Source organism: Aquarana catesbeiana, linkage group LG04 (assembly GCF_042186555.1).
Source record: "Aquarana catesbeiana isolate 2022-GZ linkage group LG04, ASM4218655v1, whole genome shotgun sequence".
In the NCBI taxonomy this organism is placed as follows: Eukaryota; Metazoa; Chordata; class Amphibia; order Anura; family Ranidae; genus Aquarana; species Aquarana catesbeiana.
Window position 1 is genome coordinate 133,200,427 of NC_133327.1, and position 16,541 is coordinate 133,216,967.

The window sequence follows — 16,541 nt, forward strand, 5'->3', positions numbered from 1 at the left end:
TAGCAATTACAAGTGGACCATATCTACGAAATGTGTATTGAAGTGGCCACTCGTAGTCTATCCCAGTGGTTCCCAACCCTCATCCTCAAACATCCCTAAAGGTTAAGTGTTCATCATTTCCTTCATCTTGCGCAAGTGCTTTAAATTACGGATCTCTGTGTGTTGCCCTAATGTGAAGGGAGCCTTAAAGTTGCATGACAGGTGGCAGCCCATTGATTTCAATGGCACCTGTTCCGATCGATGCGACTTAAAGTTGCAGCGACTTTGAAAAGCTTTATACGCAACTTTTGATGCAACCTGAGTGCCAGAGAGTGTAAAGTTGCATCAAAGTCGCACTGGGGTTGCACTAGTGTGAACGAAGCCTTAACTTCCTAAATGAAAGTCCAGTTTACTGTCCTTCAGACTATAGGTGGGCCAGACTAAATAACTGATGCCAGTGGGACTAGAAAATGCCACAGTGTCTGGGAGTAAGCAATACCTCTGGCTTGGTGGTCAGTGAAACTTCATTAGTGAAGGAAGGAATAGTTCCCTGTTGGTGTCAGTGGAAAGAATCATTAGTGGGAGGAACAGTGTTCCATCATTTAGATCAGTGAGAAAAATAATGTTCCATCATTGGTTGTCAGTGGGAGGAATTCTGCCCTATTGGTGTCCCTGGAAGCAATGGTGCCTCATCGTTGATGTCAGTAGGAAGAATAGTAGCCCAGTGGGGCGACTCCGACCAAACGCATAGCCGGAGCGCGCAAACCCGGAAGAAAGACTGGGGGAACATGTCAGCGGTGACAGTACAATACTGGAGGGCTTTGTTCCAAGGTATTTCATAGCATGCAATGCTAGCACTACATTCCTCTACCCCCCCCCCCCCCCCCCATTGCAATGGTCTTTTATACTTGCAGTTGTGCAGTAATTGGTTTAAAATGTTAGGATCACCAATTATTTTAAATGAAATCTTCAAAATATAAAATATTGTAAGTTATTTTTGAAATTATGTTCACAGATTAAAGTAGCTTCTCAGAAGGCACTCCCCCATCAACCCGTTGAAAGAAAATCACATAATCTATGGCCTGCATAAGGATATTGCTTATTGTCACTTTGAAGGAGTTGTGTGTCAAAAGAGCTGAAGGTTAACATTGTAATGTTTCACCTGTGATTGTGAGAGCGCAACAGCAAGCCTGTTCTTTCGAAGGCTCGGCTCGCACTGATGCAAGTCTGTTGCGAAGACATAGATTCACGTCATCTGAAAGTACATTGTTTTCTATGAAGGCCATTTACATCGATGCGGTACGACTTTTGATCTGGTTAAAAAAAAGGGTGCTGTGCAAATGTAACCAGTTATGGACTACCCACCGCACATTTACTGCGGCAGGGTGGCCCGGCTGCGCGAAACAACGTACCTGTATCACGTGTCTACTTACGGTGTCTGGGGCGCGCGCGCCGCCTTCCACTCGCTCCCACTGTGATTGGATACAGCGAGAGCCAATAGGCGGGTCTGGCGGACGCCATGTCTGCCAGGACCCACCGATCGCTGACAGGAGAGGCAGAACGGCGGTCTACCCATGTACACAAGGCAGGCCGCTGTTCTGTCAGAGAGGAAGATGGAGATCTTGTGTTTCTGCTAAGCAGAAACACAGGCCTTGGTTTCAGTAGGACGCTTAGATAATTTCAAAAAAATTTTAGATAGGCACCTGAACGACCACAACACAGGATATACAATGTAATACTGACATATAATCACACACACAGGTCGGACTTGATGGACTTGTGTCTTTTTTCAACCTCACCTACTATGTAACATTTCTGCAGCCAATGAGGGGCAAACATTGGAATTGCAGTACTCTAGGAACCACATAAGAACCCTTTCGCACTGGGGCCTTTTTGGGCTAAAAATAGCACCTGAAAAACACTTCCCCTGCAGTTCCAGTGTGAAAGCCAGAGTGCTTTCACATTGGGGTGATGCGCTGGCAGGACCTTAAAAAAAAAAAAAAAACCCTGCAAGGGGCATCTTTGGGGTATACACTGCTCCTCCCCCCGCTCCTCCCCCTTGAATTGAATAGGCACCGCTGCCGAATCGCCTGCAAAGCACTTCGGCAGCGGCGCTACACAGGCATATTTAACCCTTTATTCGGCCGCTAGTGGAGGTTAATAGTGTGCTGCTAAAATTAGCCAATGCCCGCCCCAGTGTGAAAGGGGCCTTGGTGTAAAAAAAATAGCCAAATAAAGGTCTGAATATACAGGGGGAGGGAGGCAGAAGTTTTAGCTAGTTTAAAAAAAAAAAAAAGACTGGCCATAGAGGGCAGAAGACAGAGAAACAATGGCAAAACTTTTTTTCATGTTGGCTAGAGCGGGGGTCTCCAAACTTTCTGAACAAAGGGCCAATTTACTTCAAAATGTGGGAATCCCAGGATCATCAGAATCTTCCATGTCCCCATTGGAAGATTTCCCCTCTTTCTTTGGGGGAAACCCAAAATTTGTGAAATTCTTTAACTTTCAGCGATAAAGGTAAAAACATCAAGTAGATGAAAACCTTGCAGGTTTTCCTATCCTTTCCCACACCAAAACGAAAAAAGAAAATGTTGCCTTTAGTTTATAGTTTAATTAATGAAAGGAATACAAAAGCAACCTGGTGTAGCTAAAAAGCATGCTCATCAGATGCTGCTTGCTTTAAAACTCTTTAGTGCAATGCAGCCTCAGAGTGTACAGTCGAATAAGAAATAACTGGGATGAATTATCCACTTCCATTTGTGTATGGAAATTGCATCAATTAATCCTGTAAACATGCTTTTTTAAACAGGTTAAATAGAGTAGATTACATATGTCAAAAACAACCAACAGCCCCACCTACTGGCTAAGAGAAATATAGAATGTTAATATATAATATTTCATGCTTACTTGGCTAAAAAGTTTTGATTTTTTTCAAGTCTCACACAAGAAAAAATAAAATAATAAATATATATATATTTATGCTGCTTTACAATAAAATAGTGTTTTTCATCATTTCCCTACCCCTCTCAAAAACAGCAGAGTCTTGCATCACTGTCCATCTGCTGTAAAATCCAGGAGTGTTCTTGTTCTGGCAGAAGACATATTGACTGTATGCAGAGTACGGAGAAGCATGGTTTCACCTAAAACACACTGTCTACAGTTAAACTGTTCAGTATTTTAAAAACAGGGTAACTGCCTACAAATAAACACTGCCTTTGAATTTTAGGATAAGTTTATGTGTACAGTACACAGTGATTATTCCTCTTTGGAACACAAGCATGCTTTCCTCAGGAAAATCCAGGATAGTTATGATGCCCAAATTCCTAATGGTTTAGCATTCAAAGACCTCTTTATAACATTTATTGATGTATATTATTGCTGTGTGTTGAAAGTGAGAAACTCAGTTTTGTTGCAAAACAGATTAAATAAATTGTTGCGCTGGCAGCCTTATTCAGTGTGCTAAGTGCGGTAATTAGCAGCAGGCAACCAAAAACAGGATATTATTATTATTATACAGGATTTATATAGCGCCAACAGTTTACGCAGCGCTTTACAATATAAAAAGGAGACAATACAGTTATAATACAATAAGATACAGGAGGATTAAGAGGGCCCTGCTCAGAAGAGCTTACAATCTAATGGGGTGGAGCAGGTGGTACAAAAGGTTGTAACTGTGGGGAATGATAGATAGATGATAGAGAGGACCTGAAAGCTGTGCCCAAAAAAAGGCAAAGGACTAGTTACGAATAATGTCTGTGGGCTTCCTAGCAGCTTATCTTTAATAGTTATCACAGCTTTCTGACACTCCCAGCAGCAAACCAAGGGATGCAAACTGACCCTGCAAGCACAGATAAGGAAGAAGGGGAACTGGCAAGATCAACCAGGTATTTTTTATTAACTAAGTGATAGAAAAAGTAAAATTACATTAAAGAGCTAATACACCCTCAATGAAGAGAGGGGGAACAAAAAGAGAAAATGAAAGTGTGGCATTCGGAAAATAAACTTTAATTTAAAAAAAGTGATATTCATGCACAGATATCCCACATACAGTGGGTACCTTTGAACCCATTACAACAAACAATATAGGAAAAGTTTGCATAACTTTTTTTTTTTTTTTTCTCTTTCTTCAGTTTTCTATATCTCTATTTTTTTCTCTTTTTTATAAACTCTATATATTCCACATCACTTGATGGATCTTGCCTGCTGCTTTTCTTGTTCTGCAGGCTGATGCTGTGAGAAGGGGCAATGTCCCTATTATTCAGCAGCTCCTCTCTGCATTCTGCTTTATGCTCAGCCTGTGAAGTAATGGCTGCCTGGTGCTGCTTACACTGACAGCAGTAGCTCAGCATGGGAAAGTGCTCAGTGCAGAGCACAGAAAAAGGAACCAGCGTCTCAACAGGAGGAAGGTTGCGGCCTGGTACTGGGCCATGGCGCAGTGATTGAGGAACACTCATCTAAGCTGACTTTTATGATGAGAGTTCAGCCATACACTTGTATGGCTGAACTCGCATTGGAGTCGCAGAAAAAAAGGTGCAGAACTTACTTTTCCCTCCGCACTGGAATCTGATCACATAGGTGTTCTCACCCATGCGATCCGTTTCCTGTTCGAATCCACAGTTCGCACTGTGATCTGTGAACCGATCTGGGGGTGTCATTAACATTGTATTAACACCCGCAGTGCTGGTTCCTGCATCCCTACAGTGTGAACCTAGGCTCAGACAGACATCGCATGTAATCGGCACTTGTGGTGCATGTGGGGATCACATGCGATGTCTGAGATTGCTATAGTGTGAACCTGGGCTTACAGTAAAAAAAAAAGGTTGAATCAATTCATTTTGTTCAGTTTTAGTGCTAGCATATCCTGTATGTGGCATTAGTAATTTGAATATGCTTTATTGGTCATAACCAAATTTTAATTTTTGCAGTCAGGTAAACATTTCTATCAAAAAGTTATTTTAGAAGTTCTCATAAAGTTCTGATAGCAGTACAGTTTTCCCTTTTACTATGAACCACATTTTACAAACCACGTAGCTTTCACGTTTTACTGTAAATAGCAGACACATCTGTACCTATCATGGTCTGGTGCTTCCTGATATGCTCTGTACTCTTCCTTCCCTTTTGTCTAAAGCTTTGACCTGAAGTTTTTTATCTGTTCAATATTTGCAAAGCTGTTTTCTTTACATTTGGGCTTTGTTGCAAACACGCATGTAGTTTTGTATTTGACTGGCATTTTAATTCAGGTTTATTTCTGCAAGTTTTTTTTTTTTTTTTAATCCAGAAGTCGTGCAGGTTTGACAAAGTGGAGAATTGGCTGTGTGAGCCTCCCAAAGCTTTTTGATGGAAAATATTCTATTGCTGTTATGCACAATTCATGCCCTACATCAGGGTTGGGCAATTTTCCCAAAGGGCCACATGAGAAACGGGCTGTTGTGGAGGACCGAACTAATAGGCTGAATTTAAGTTTGGACCTGGGAAGGTTCGTAAATGTGTAAGCATATAGAAACAAACACCTGGCACTAGGAATAATGAGTACATCTCATGAAATAATGTGCACATTCACAATTATTAGAAGATGTAGTGAAGTAATGTCCTTTACTTATCTGCCGTTGGTGTAGGGCAGGCACGGGGTTAAATAACTGATCTGCCATTTTGACTGACAGGCTTAGGGAGAGAAGTGCCAGAACAGCAAGCACTGGAAGGAAAGAGCCTGAGCTTGGTACAGCGAGGACTTCTGCAGGTCTTTGAGTGAAGAACAGGTTCACAGCTCCTGGGATTTGCAGCATGTAGGCTCAATTCTGGCAATAACAGGAAGAACTTGGGGGGGTGCTATAGGCAATGCACTCACCTAGAAGACATCCCAATGCTCTCCTGCCAGAACAGAGCTTCCTTGCTGTACCAATCAGCTTTTCATGGAAGATCTTTGTCAGGATTGAGAACTGCTAGGAGGAGGAATGCATAGACACAGGTAAATGAGACCACTTGTACTGTAAATGTGGCCTGGGCCACCAAATTCAACAGGGGAGTCGCAACAATTTTGAGAGGGGTAGACATGAATTATACTCAGCTGAGCATGTCTCAGCTGGAGATATTGAAAGAATGCTTGACGGATTGGGAGAGCTCTAAAATCTTGAAATTATCTCATGGTAGACCTCCATATAACTGTCTAGTCTAGAGATGCATACCCCCCTTTGTAAATTGTTTAAAGGTTCTAGTCTTTGTAGTTCCAGGAAGTTGTAGTTGTTCCAAATGGAGTGAAAGTCCTAAAACCATCATATTTCAGCAAGGGGCATACTACTGTTCACAATTTTGTCATGAATGGGAATTTGGGAATGTAAATGAAGGAATTGGCCTCTAGGGCTTCTATGACGGTATACAGGTTAACAACATAGACTGCATGGGAATAACTTAAGTGCCCTTTACCTGTCCCCAGTACATGACAACACAGTGTGCAGTGCAAAGGAGGTTTGAATTACCTCGGGTAGCAACAAAAAATAACTGACCCAATCTTTCATGTGACACAATGCATCAGTTCCGGGGTCACAACTGTCATTCCTTGGCTAGTGTAGCTGAGAATGCAGCTATTCAAGCATGATCTGTGTTTGAATAGCTGAATTGGAGGTCAGGGGAGATATTGGGGTCTAATATACCCCTATTGTCTCCATAAAGTGTACCTGTCACCTACCCATTCTATCATAAATGGGCTTGTCATCCCCCTTGTGATGGCAATGAAAAAAAAAATGAAGTGTAAAAAATGTTTTATATAAAATAAAAATCTATATTTTTTAAAGAACCCCCGTCACCCCTGCACACACCACATATAAAAATTGCAGCATAGGGCAAGCACATGTATACAAACATGTGAAGTATGGTTGCAAACATCAGGGCAAGAGGATAAATTCTAGGACCATAGTTCACGGTTAACTGTGAACTGATATAATGCAAAGGCCTTTAAAGCATCGCCAATGAAACATTTTGGGTTCCATAGTTTTTTGTGATTCCACGGGTGTGCATCGTTTTGAGACTTGACATGTTCGGTATGTATTCACACTACCAAATCTTTTATATTTTACCAAAAATAGGGTTTAATTTGTGTGTTAACACTAAAACTTATTTTTGTGTATTTGTTCCTGAAAATTATGCGTTTGTTAAATAGCTGTTCAAATATTTGTGGAACATAAAAAGATTGCATCTGCTACCATTTTATTCTTCGAGGTCTCTGCTTTCTGAAAATATATACTTTTTGGGGGGATTAAAGTCTTTTCTAGCAAAAAAAAAAAAAAATGCAAGTTTTAACTTGTACAAAAAATTGCTGGTTATTACTTGGAAGAAGGCATGAAGGAAGGTGTTGAAATCTAAATATTAGGTATTTTTTTCGTGTGAATTTGAAATATTTTTACAGCACTTGGATCAAGATTTTTATAACCTCTCTCCTACCTGGTAAGAAAAGACCTTCTGCTCAAATTAACAAAAAGTTCAGACTGGGGGAACATTGTGAACAGGATGCTTCTCAGCAGGGAAGAGATCTGCCTCCTCATTTCACAGCTTGTGCTTGGAGGAATGTGCTTGGAGGAATCTGCTGATTTGCCAGTTCTGCAAATTGTCAGGAAGAAAGTTGAGAAATTCACTCTAGTATACTTCACCTTTTACATGGGTAAAAATAAAGCTCTTTAGGATTATACATGTCCTCAAGGCATTTACAAGGGTCATTTACTTTATAATACAGCTTTTTGGAGCAAGATACATAAAAAGAAAACCTTCTAAGCACCTGTTAAATACACATTGCTTGTGATAAGGGAGCTATGTTAGTAGTTGTCATACACTCACACGTGTGTAAATCCGCTAAGAGAACGTGGAAGTGTAATTTTCAGTTTTCACCCTTGTAATGTAATTTTTTTTTCCCAATGTGTTCTTTATTTTTGTGTTAAGGCTAAAGAGAACATACAATAAACAATGCAGGTCGTTGACTGAATAAAAAGGCTCTACATTGAGCAAACAGACATAATGAATATATAATGTGATAACTAAGTCCTGACCTTCTGTGACATTGAAATAGTGCAGTGTCAATGGAGTACAATATTTAGTTAAAGCGGGGTTCCACCCAAATTTTGAACAATATCTGTATGTATTCTCTTCCTTGCCTAGATGCTGACATGCCGTTTAAAAAAATTTAAATCGCCGTAATTACCTTTTCTTTTTCTGTTCTTCTTTGCACTTCCTGGTTCTCCTCCCGTGGGAGTAGGCGTGTTTCTAGCCTCTCCTAGACTCCTGGGAGCTAGTCTCAGGCTTCCCAGGATGCCACTGAGCATGTGCGGGAACGAGCGGTGAATGCTGGGAGCACAGCATTCACCACATCCAGGAAATAAATGTTTGTGGGCTTCAAATGCCCACAATGAAGATGGAAACCGCCTGCAGTGAATAATATAAGTTATTCTTTCCGACGAAATCTGACACAGGCGGACTTATTACACACAATATGTGAGTATGTAATGCTGAGAAGAAAAGTTTGTGAATGAACTCAAAAAAAAAAAAAACGATAGGTGGACCCCCGCTTTAAACGTAAAAGTAAAGTAGCACTGTAATACTGAAACTCTAGCATTGTGTCTCTTCATTCAAGAGAAATGGCGGTGATCAGAGTTCTTGTGAATTCATTTGCGTTCCATGGGAGGAGGAGGTAGGAAATGGAGGTGTAGTAAAGGTGAAGTAATGGAATAGCCAAGGGTGGGGAGGTTGGTTTTAAGCAGGAATTTGTGAAAAAGAAAAGGAGATAAGAGATGGGAAAGGAGTAGAGGAAAAAAGATGAGGGGATGGGGATAAAATTGGTTCTTCTGATTTGAGACAGGTCTCGGGCATATTCCATGGTCAAAGACCAGTGGTCTGTTTGTGAAATAGTGGTCTAACTCACAGGGGGGGGGGGTGGGTGCTTTGGGGGTTGGAGATTTGCTAAGAAAGATGATACATGTTACACTCTAAATACGGGTTGCTAAAGGTAGAGTTAGCCTTTAAAGCGGTACTAAAGTCTCCATACTTACCTGTGCTAGTCTTCAGGCCTCTTCATTGACTGGCAGGGGATGCCATCATCTTGGCACTGTAAACTGAGCCATGCAAGCGCAGTTAAATTTACAGTGCAGAAGGAGACCGCGAGCAGGCAGGAAGGGATGTTTCATTGTAGATGAGACAATGCATGTCTTTTCTGCAATAAAAGCCCGCCTGATCGCAGTTTTTTTTTTTTAAATAGTGTGACTTTAGTTCCACTTTAAAGAGTAACTTCACTTTTGTTAAAAACATTCCCTTCTGGGTGATCAATGTACATTTCAGGGATTTTAACAGTCTTTAATGCAGATTCACCAGCAAAGCAGCTTCATTATTATCCCATTAAAGAAGAAGAGAATTTTGCACTGCATTTGGAGATTTCATAATTTGCCACGTCACGAATGTTAATTCTCCATTACAATCGCTAGTTTACAAGACCGACCTCTTCTGCTTCTGGGCATGCGTGTTTGTACTTTGGACTTTTGTCCGATGGACTTGTGTACACACGATCGGAAAATCTGACAACAGACATTTGTTGGCAGAAAATTTGAACACATGCTAGCCAACATTTGTTGGCGGAAAGTCCGACAACAAATGTCCGATGGAGCATACACACGGTCGGATTTTCTGCCAGCAGCCTGACATCCAACATTTCCTGTCGGAAAGTCCGATCGTGTGTATGGGGCTTAGGATGGCATGAATAGAATGGGAAAAAAAACTGGTGGAATTTGTACTGACAGAGTATGCAATAGAAATAATTTCTATAATACTGATACTTACAAAATGAGTTGTTGCAGATTTGTTTTAAACCTATTCAGTAATTGAAGGAGATTCTGTTGATATACTGTATTTGCATATGATCTCACCAAATGAGTGATTTTGCTTGCGGTCCATTCAATATGGAAGAAAGCTTGCAGAGTGCAGTAGAGACGGTGGCAGTGTCACATTTAGGGGCCTATTCATACAAGAAGTGGCGTGGCTTTGCCAGCAGCGATTTCCAGCTCAGCCACAATACACAGACAAGGCAAAATGTCTTATTTCTAATAATGTTAGTTACCACCATAGCATTGCTGTGCACTACTATTTTCGAGTGCAGCTGGCTGCAACTTAAAGCAGAACTACACTGCATCTGAGCACCACAAAGCAAAAGTGCAATTTTAAGTCCATTTTTAGTATTCAAAGCAATCCCCCTCATCCATCCATGTCTACATGCATTAGTTTGCTGAGAAATCACTTTTAAAAATACCTGGCTGTAGTCATCTTGAGTAAGGGCAAATGAGTCATGTAGCACTTCCTGGAATCCATCTGCCCTTAGCACAGGCATACAAGCAGGATGGTGTACTTACCCCTCCTCCTCTCCAGAAAACTCCTGGAATGTATGACAGTTTACCTAGGCAAGAAATCAGGAAGTAACTGAAGAAACGTTTAAAAAAATAGTTTAAAACCAGTAAATAAGATATACAGTATGTTCCTATCTAATTACTAATGCTAGCAGCATAAGGATTACAAATGTTAATTGAGAGAGTGAAGTTCCACTGTAAGCTTGGCTCACTAATGTGAACAAGCCCTAAAAGCTTCTGAAGCTTCTGATTTGTACTTACTGGGGGGATGCTAGAACGTTGCACCCTAAATCCGAGTGTGATGTTCTAAAGGTGAACTTATCTTTAAATGGTAAAATCAGAGCTGGGATGTTTGTAGCAAATAAAAATTAAGGTGTAGTGCTGTGAATATGCTAATTACTTTATGTACTCATTTGCTATGTTTAGCTATTTTAACAACTCTTTTTATTTTTATCACTTTAGACGAGGTTTGAATCCACCCCACAGAGTGAAGTCAATTTCTATGACCACATTTACACAACAAGAAATAGAATTCCTTCAGAAACATGGAAATGAAGTAAGTATTACCTGGATCACTTCTATTAACAGCAAACTGTGAGTGTTTAATAACTGATGCAGTTACCCCTGTATTTAGCCTTTTAATTAGTATCTACCCAGTAGATTACACAGGATATTTATTTTCAAAGCACATGGGTTATTATTTAACTTTATTTTTATGTATTTAAATAACATTAGTAAAAAACACAGAAAAAAATGTGTCGTAGAGAAAAAAGGAAGAAAAAAACATTACAAAGTTTTTGTTCTGTACCCCTAGCTTACTTCTCAGAACCTCACCCCTATGTTTCATGTCCTAATAGCAGGAATTATGTGAAAGTGGTAACTGCATTAGTCTTCCTCCTGGCTAACTTTATAAAGTAGATTATTTTGTTATAATCACATACAGTGCCTTGAAAAAGTATTAATACCCCTTGAAATGCTCCACATTTTGCAACCAAAATGTAAATGTGTTTTGTTGGGATTTTATGATAGACCAACACAAAGTAGCACATAATTGTGAAGTCCTCCAGAGGTTTGTTAGAGAACCTTAGTGAACAACCGCATCATGAAGGCCAAGGAGCACACCAGAGCACGTCATCCCCACAGTGAAACATGGTGGTGGAATCATCATGTTGTGGGGATGCTTTTCTTCAGCAGGGACAGGGAAGCTGGTGAGAGTTGATGGGGAAGATGGATGGAGCCAAAAACAGGGCAATCTTAGAAGAAAACCTGTTAGAGTCTGCAAAAGACTTGAGACTGGGACAGAGGTTCACCTTGCAGCAGGAGAACGACCCTAAAAATAGAGCCAGAGGTACAATGGAATGGTTTTCATCAAAGCATATTCTTGTGTTAGAATGGCCCAGTAAAAGTCCAGACCCAAATCCATGTGAGAACCTGAGGCAAGACTTAAAAATTGCTGTTCACAGACGCTCTCCATCCAATCTGATAGAGCTTGAGCTATTTTGCAAAGAAGAATGGGGAAAAAGTTCACTCTCTAGATGTGCAAAGCTTGAAGAGGCATCCCCAAAAAGACTTTCAGCTTAATTGCAGTGAAAGGTGGTTCTACAAAGTATTGACTCAGGGGGGCTGAATACAAATGCACACCACACCTTTCACATATTTATTTGTAACAAAATTTGAAAACCATTTATCATTTTCCTTCCACTTCACAATTATGTGCCACATTGTGTTGGTCTATCAGATAAAATCCCATGTTTTTGGTTGTAACATGACAAAATGTGGAAAATGTTCAAGGGGTATGAATACTTTTTCAAGGCTCTATCTCTGTATGAGTTGCGTTCTGGTCTGATGCTAGTGAGTAAAGTAACCTTTTCAAGTTGCTTATATAACAAATACTATAAATTTAAAGCTGGTAAACAAATACTTTGTGCATCATTTTGAGTACTGAGCCTAGAAAAGGCAACTGTGCAAGATGCTCGATTATAATACAGTCAGTGCTTGGGATAATATTGCTGCCTTACTCATGATGCAGGATTAGCCATGCTTTTCAACAGGGAAAGTATATTGGACCTAATGGATTTGGAGATGCAGAGTTTTATGAAAGACTCTTTTCAGCCCCCACCCTCCAATCATAAAATGCTGGAGGAAATAAAAATGTTCACCTTTCCCGGGTCCCTGTCTGCCACCTTTTGCTTTTTCTCTGAGCCTCACAACATGGTCCTGGCACTGTGCAGGGGTGCATTCTTGCTGGATTTGCTTTCCCAGGAAGTAGTTTTAGTGATGTCACCCTATACTAAACAAATTGATTTCCTCCAGCGCTTTGTAATTGGGAGTGGGAGGTTGCCACATAAGCAGACTTTTTGTTTCTCAGTATCTGTTGTATATTTATGTGGGATTTTAACCACCTCAATACTTTCACCCACAGGCCATTAAGTTTTCAGTGCTGTCACACAGAATGCAGCACTGTACCCAGATGAGATTTTTATCATTTTCTGAGACAAATAGAGCGTTCTTTTGGTGATATTTAATCACCACTGAGGTTTTTTTTTTTAATTTTTTGCTATATAAATGAAAAAAAACACTGAACATTTTGACAGTTTCCTTCGTTTCTCATAAATTTTAGCAAATAATTTCTCCTTATAAATTTTGGCCTAAATGTATTCTGTTAAATTTCTGTGGTAAAAAATAGCTCAAATTAGTGTATGTTATTGTGTTTTCGTGAAAGTTGGTCTACAAACTCTGGCCGTGATGTACAGTACTGAAGTACTGACCCCTTTTTAGAAAGTAGACAGTCAAAGGTATTTAGTAAGAGACATGGTGAGTTTTTTGAAGTTGCGCTTCTGCTGTGTTGCACTGGTTTGGTGCACTGAGACACTACAGTTGGTGCGGAGGTGATTAGGGACACTGTGAGTGGATAGACGTGTTTGGTGACAGTATAGGGGCAGATTTACAAAAACTGGAGAGTACAAAAATCTTGTGCACTTCTGCATAGAAACCAATCAGCTTCTAGGTTTTATTGTCAAAGCTTATTTGAACAAGCTGAAGTTAGAAGCTGATTGACTATCATGCAGAGCTGCACCAGATTTTGCACTCTCCAGTCTTAGTAAATCAACCCCTATGTTTAACCGCTTCCTGACCGCACACTGCATATATACTGTGGCAGGGCGGCCCAGCTGCGCAAAACCGCGTACCTGTACGGGATTTTGTGCAAGCGGTGTAGGGGGGTGCGCGCTGCTCCCAGTGTAATTGGACGTCACAGGAGCCAATCAGCGGGTCCAGCAGCTGCAATGGCCACCATGACCCACCGATCGTTCTGTGGAGAAACGGAGCAGCAGTGTGCCTATGTAAACAAGGCAAACAGCTGATCTGTTAGAGAGCAAAAGAGAGGTCTTGTGTTTCAGCTAAGCTGAAACAGGATCTCTCTTTTCCTCCAGTGTATCCACTCCCCCCACAGTTTGAAAGCACCTCCCAGGCACACACTTAACCCTTTGATTGCCCCTGGTGTTAACCCCTTCCCTGCCAGTGTCATACTGTGACAGTGCATTTTTTTAGCACTGACCACTGTATTGGTGTCACTGGTCCCCAAAAAGAGTTACTTAGGGTCAGACTTGACCGCTGCAATGTCGCGGTCCCGCTAAAAATAGCTGTTTGCCGCCATTACTAGTGAAAAAAATAAAAAGTCCCTAAAAATATGCTCAATAGGGTTTAGGTCTGGAGACATGCTTGGCCAGTCCATCACCTTTATCCTCAGCTTCTTTAACAAGGCAGTGGTCGTCTTGGAGGTGTTTGGGGTCCTTATGTTGAAATACTGCCCTGTGGCCCAGTCTCCAAACAGGGGGGGATGATGCTCTGCTTTAGTATGTCACAGTACATGTTTACATTCATGGTTCCCTCAATGAACTGTAGCTCTCCAGCGCCAGCAGCACTTATGCAGCCCTCCACCATGACACTCCACCACCACCACGCTTGACTGTAGGCAAGACACACTTGTCTTTGTACTCCTCACCTGGTTGCCACTCGCTTGACACCATCTGAACCAAATAAATTGATCTTGGTCTCATCGGACCACAGGACATGGTTCCCAGTAATCCATGCTTGTCTTCAGCAAACATTTTGCGGGCTTCCTTGTGCATCATCTTTAGAAGAGGCTTCCTTCTGGGATGACAGCTATGCAGACCAATTTGATGCAGTGTGTGGCATATTGTCTGAGCACTGACAGGCTGACCCCCCCACCCCTTCAACCTCTGCAGCAATGCTGGCAGCACTCATACGTCTATTTCCCAAAGACAACCTCTGAATATGACGCTGAGCACATGCACTCAACTTCTTTGGTCGTGTATGGCAAGCACTGTTACACAGTAGGCTAGGTTGAAAAAAGAGACAAGTCCATCAAGTCCAACCTATGTGTGTGATAAGTCAGTAATACCTTGTATATCCCTGTATGTTTTGGTCGTTCAGGTGCTTATCTAATAGTTTTTTTGAGATTGAAGAGAATTCCACATCCTGGCTGCTCCTACAGTAAAGAACCCTCTACATAGTTTATGGTTAAAACCTCTTTTCTTCTAATTTTAATGAGTGGCCACGTGTCTTGTTAAACTCCCTTCCACGAAAACGTTTTATCCCTATTGTGTCGCCAGTACGGTCTTTGTAAATTGAAATCATATCCCCTCTCAAGTGTCTCTTCAGAGAATAAATTCAGTGCTCGCAACCTTTCTTCATAACTAATATCCTCCAGACCCTTTACTAGCTTTGTTGCCCTTTGTACTCGCTCCATTTCCAGTACATCCTTGCCGAGGACTGGTACCCAGAACTGGACAGTATACTCTAGGTGCGGCCGGATCAGAGGCTTATAGAGTGGGAGAATTATTGCTTTATCCCCGGAGTTCATCCCTTTTTTAATACATGCCAATATTCTGTTTGCTTTGTTAGCAGCAGCTTGGCATTGCATGCCATTGCTGAGCCTATCATCTACTAGGACCCCCAGGTCCTTTTCCATCCTAGATTCCCCCAGAGGTGCTCCCCCTAGTGTATAGATTGCATTCATATTTTTGCCACCCAAGTGCATGTGTTCAGATCTTCTTGCAAGGTTTCCACATCCTGCGGAGAAGTTATTGCCCTGCTTAGCTTAGTATCGTCCGCAAATACAGAGATTGAACTGTTTACCCCATCCTCAAGGTCGTTTATGAATAAATTAAATAGGATTGATTCCAGCACAGAACCCTGTGGGACCCCACTACCCACCTCTGACCATTCCAAGTATTCCCCATTTATCACCACCCTCTGAACTCGCCCTTGTAGCCAGGTTTCAATCCATGTACTCACCCTATGGTCCATGCCAACGGACCTTATTTTGTACAGTAAACGTTTATGGGGAACTGTGTCAAATGCTTTTGCAAAATCCAGATACACCACGTCTACGGGCCTTCCTTTATCTAGATGGCAATTCACTTCCTCATAGAAGGTTAACAGATTGGTTTGGCAAGACTTCTTCATGAATCCATGCTGATTACTGCTAATGATACCATTTTCATTACTAAAATCTTGTATATAGTCCCTTATCACCCCCTCCAAGAGCTTGCATACTATTGATGTTAGGCTAACTGGTCTGTAATTCCCAGGGATGTATTTTGGGCCTTTTTTAAATATTGGTGCTACATTGGCTTTTCTCCAATCCACTGGTACCATTCCAGTCAGTAGACTGTCAGTAAAAATTGGGAACAATGGTCTGGCAATTACTTTACTGAGTTCCCTAAGTTCCCTCGGGTGCAAGCCATCCGGTCCCAGTGATTTATAAACCACTTCCGGACCGCCCTCTGTCGTTATACGTGGGTACTTTGAAGAGGAACATTGTTGTTATGGCAGCAGCTAGCTGCCATAACCCTGAAATTCTCTTCTTTTAGCGGGCGGTCCGCTTCAAGATAAAAGTAGTCTCTGCGGCGAGACCACTTTTATCGGCGTCGGGAGAGGGCCCCCCCGCCGCTTACCAGAGCCGTGGGCAGAGGCGGAGGCGATCGGATGTTTACCCTTGTGTGACATGGAGACGAGTGAGGGGGAGATGGCCCCCACGTGTCTCCATATCATTGGAGGGCAAAGCGACGTCAAAACGTCACTTCCGCCCATAGCTCTTAAAGGGCCTTTTTTTTTTTGTATTCCGTTTTACTGTAAATATGAGATCTGAGGTCTTTTTGACATATT

The 16,541-nt window shown here is 41.5% G+C and overlaps 1 protein-coding gene across 10 annotated transcripts in view; it reads left to right on the forward strand.

The window, feature by feature from the left end:
- The window catches only part of AGFG1 (ArfGAP with FG repeats 1), a 150,471-nt gene that overhangs the window by 26,709 nt on the left and 107,221 nt on the right, over positions 1–16,541 (forward strand). For all 10 annotated transcript variants that reach the window (XM_073625683.1, XM_073625676.1, XM_073625675.1 and 7 more), the window contains exon 2: positions 10,812–10,905. In XM_073625683.1, coding sequence (XP_073481784.1) covers positions 10,812–10,905 — 94 coding nt within the window. The remainder of the gene's footprint in view (positions 1–10,811; positions 10,906–16,541) is intronic.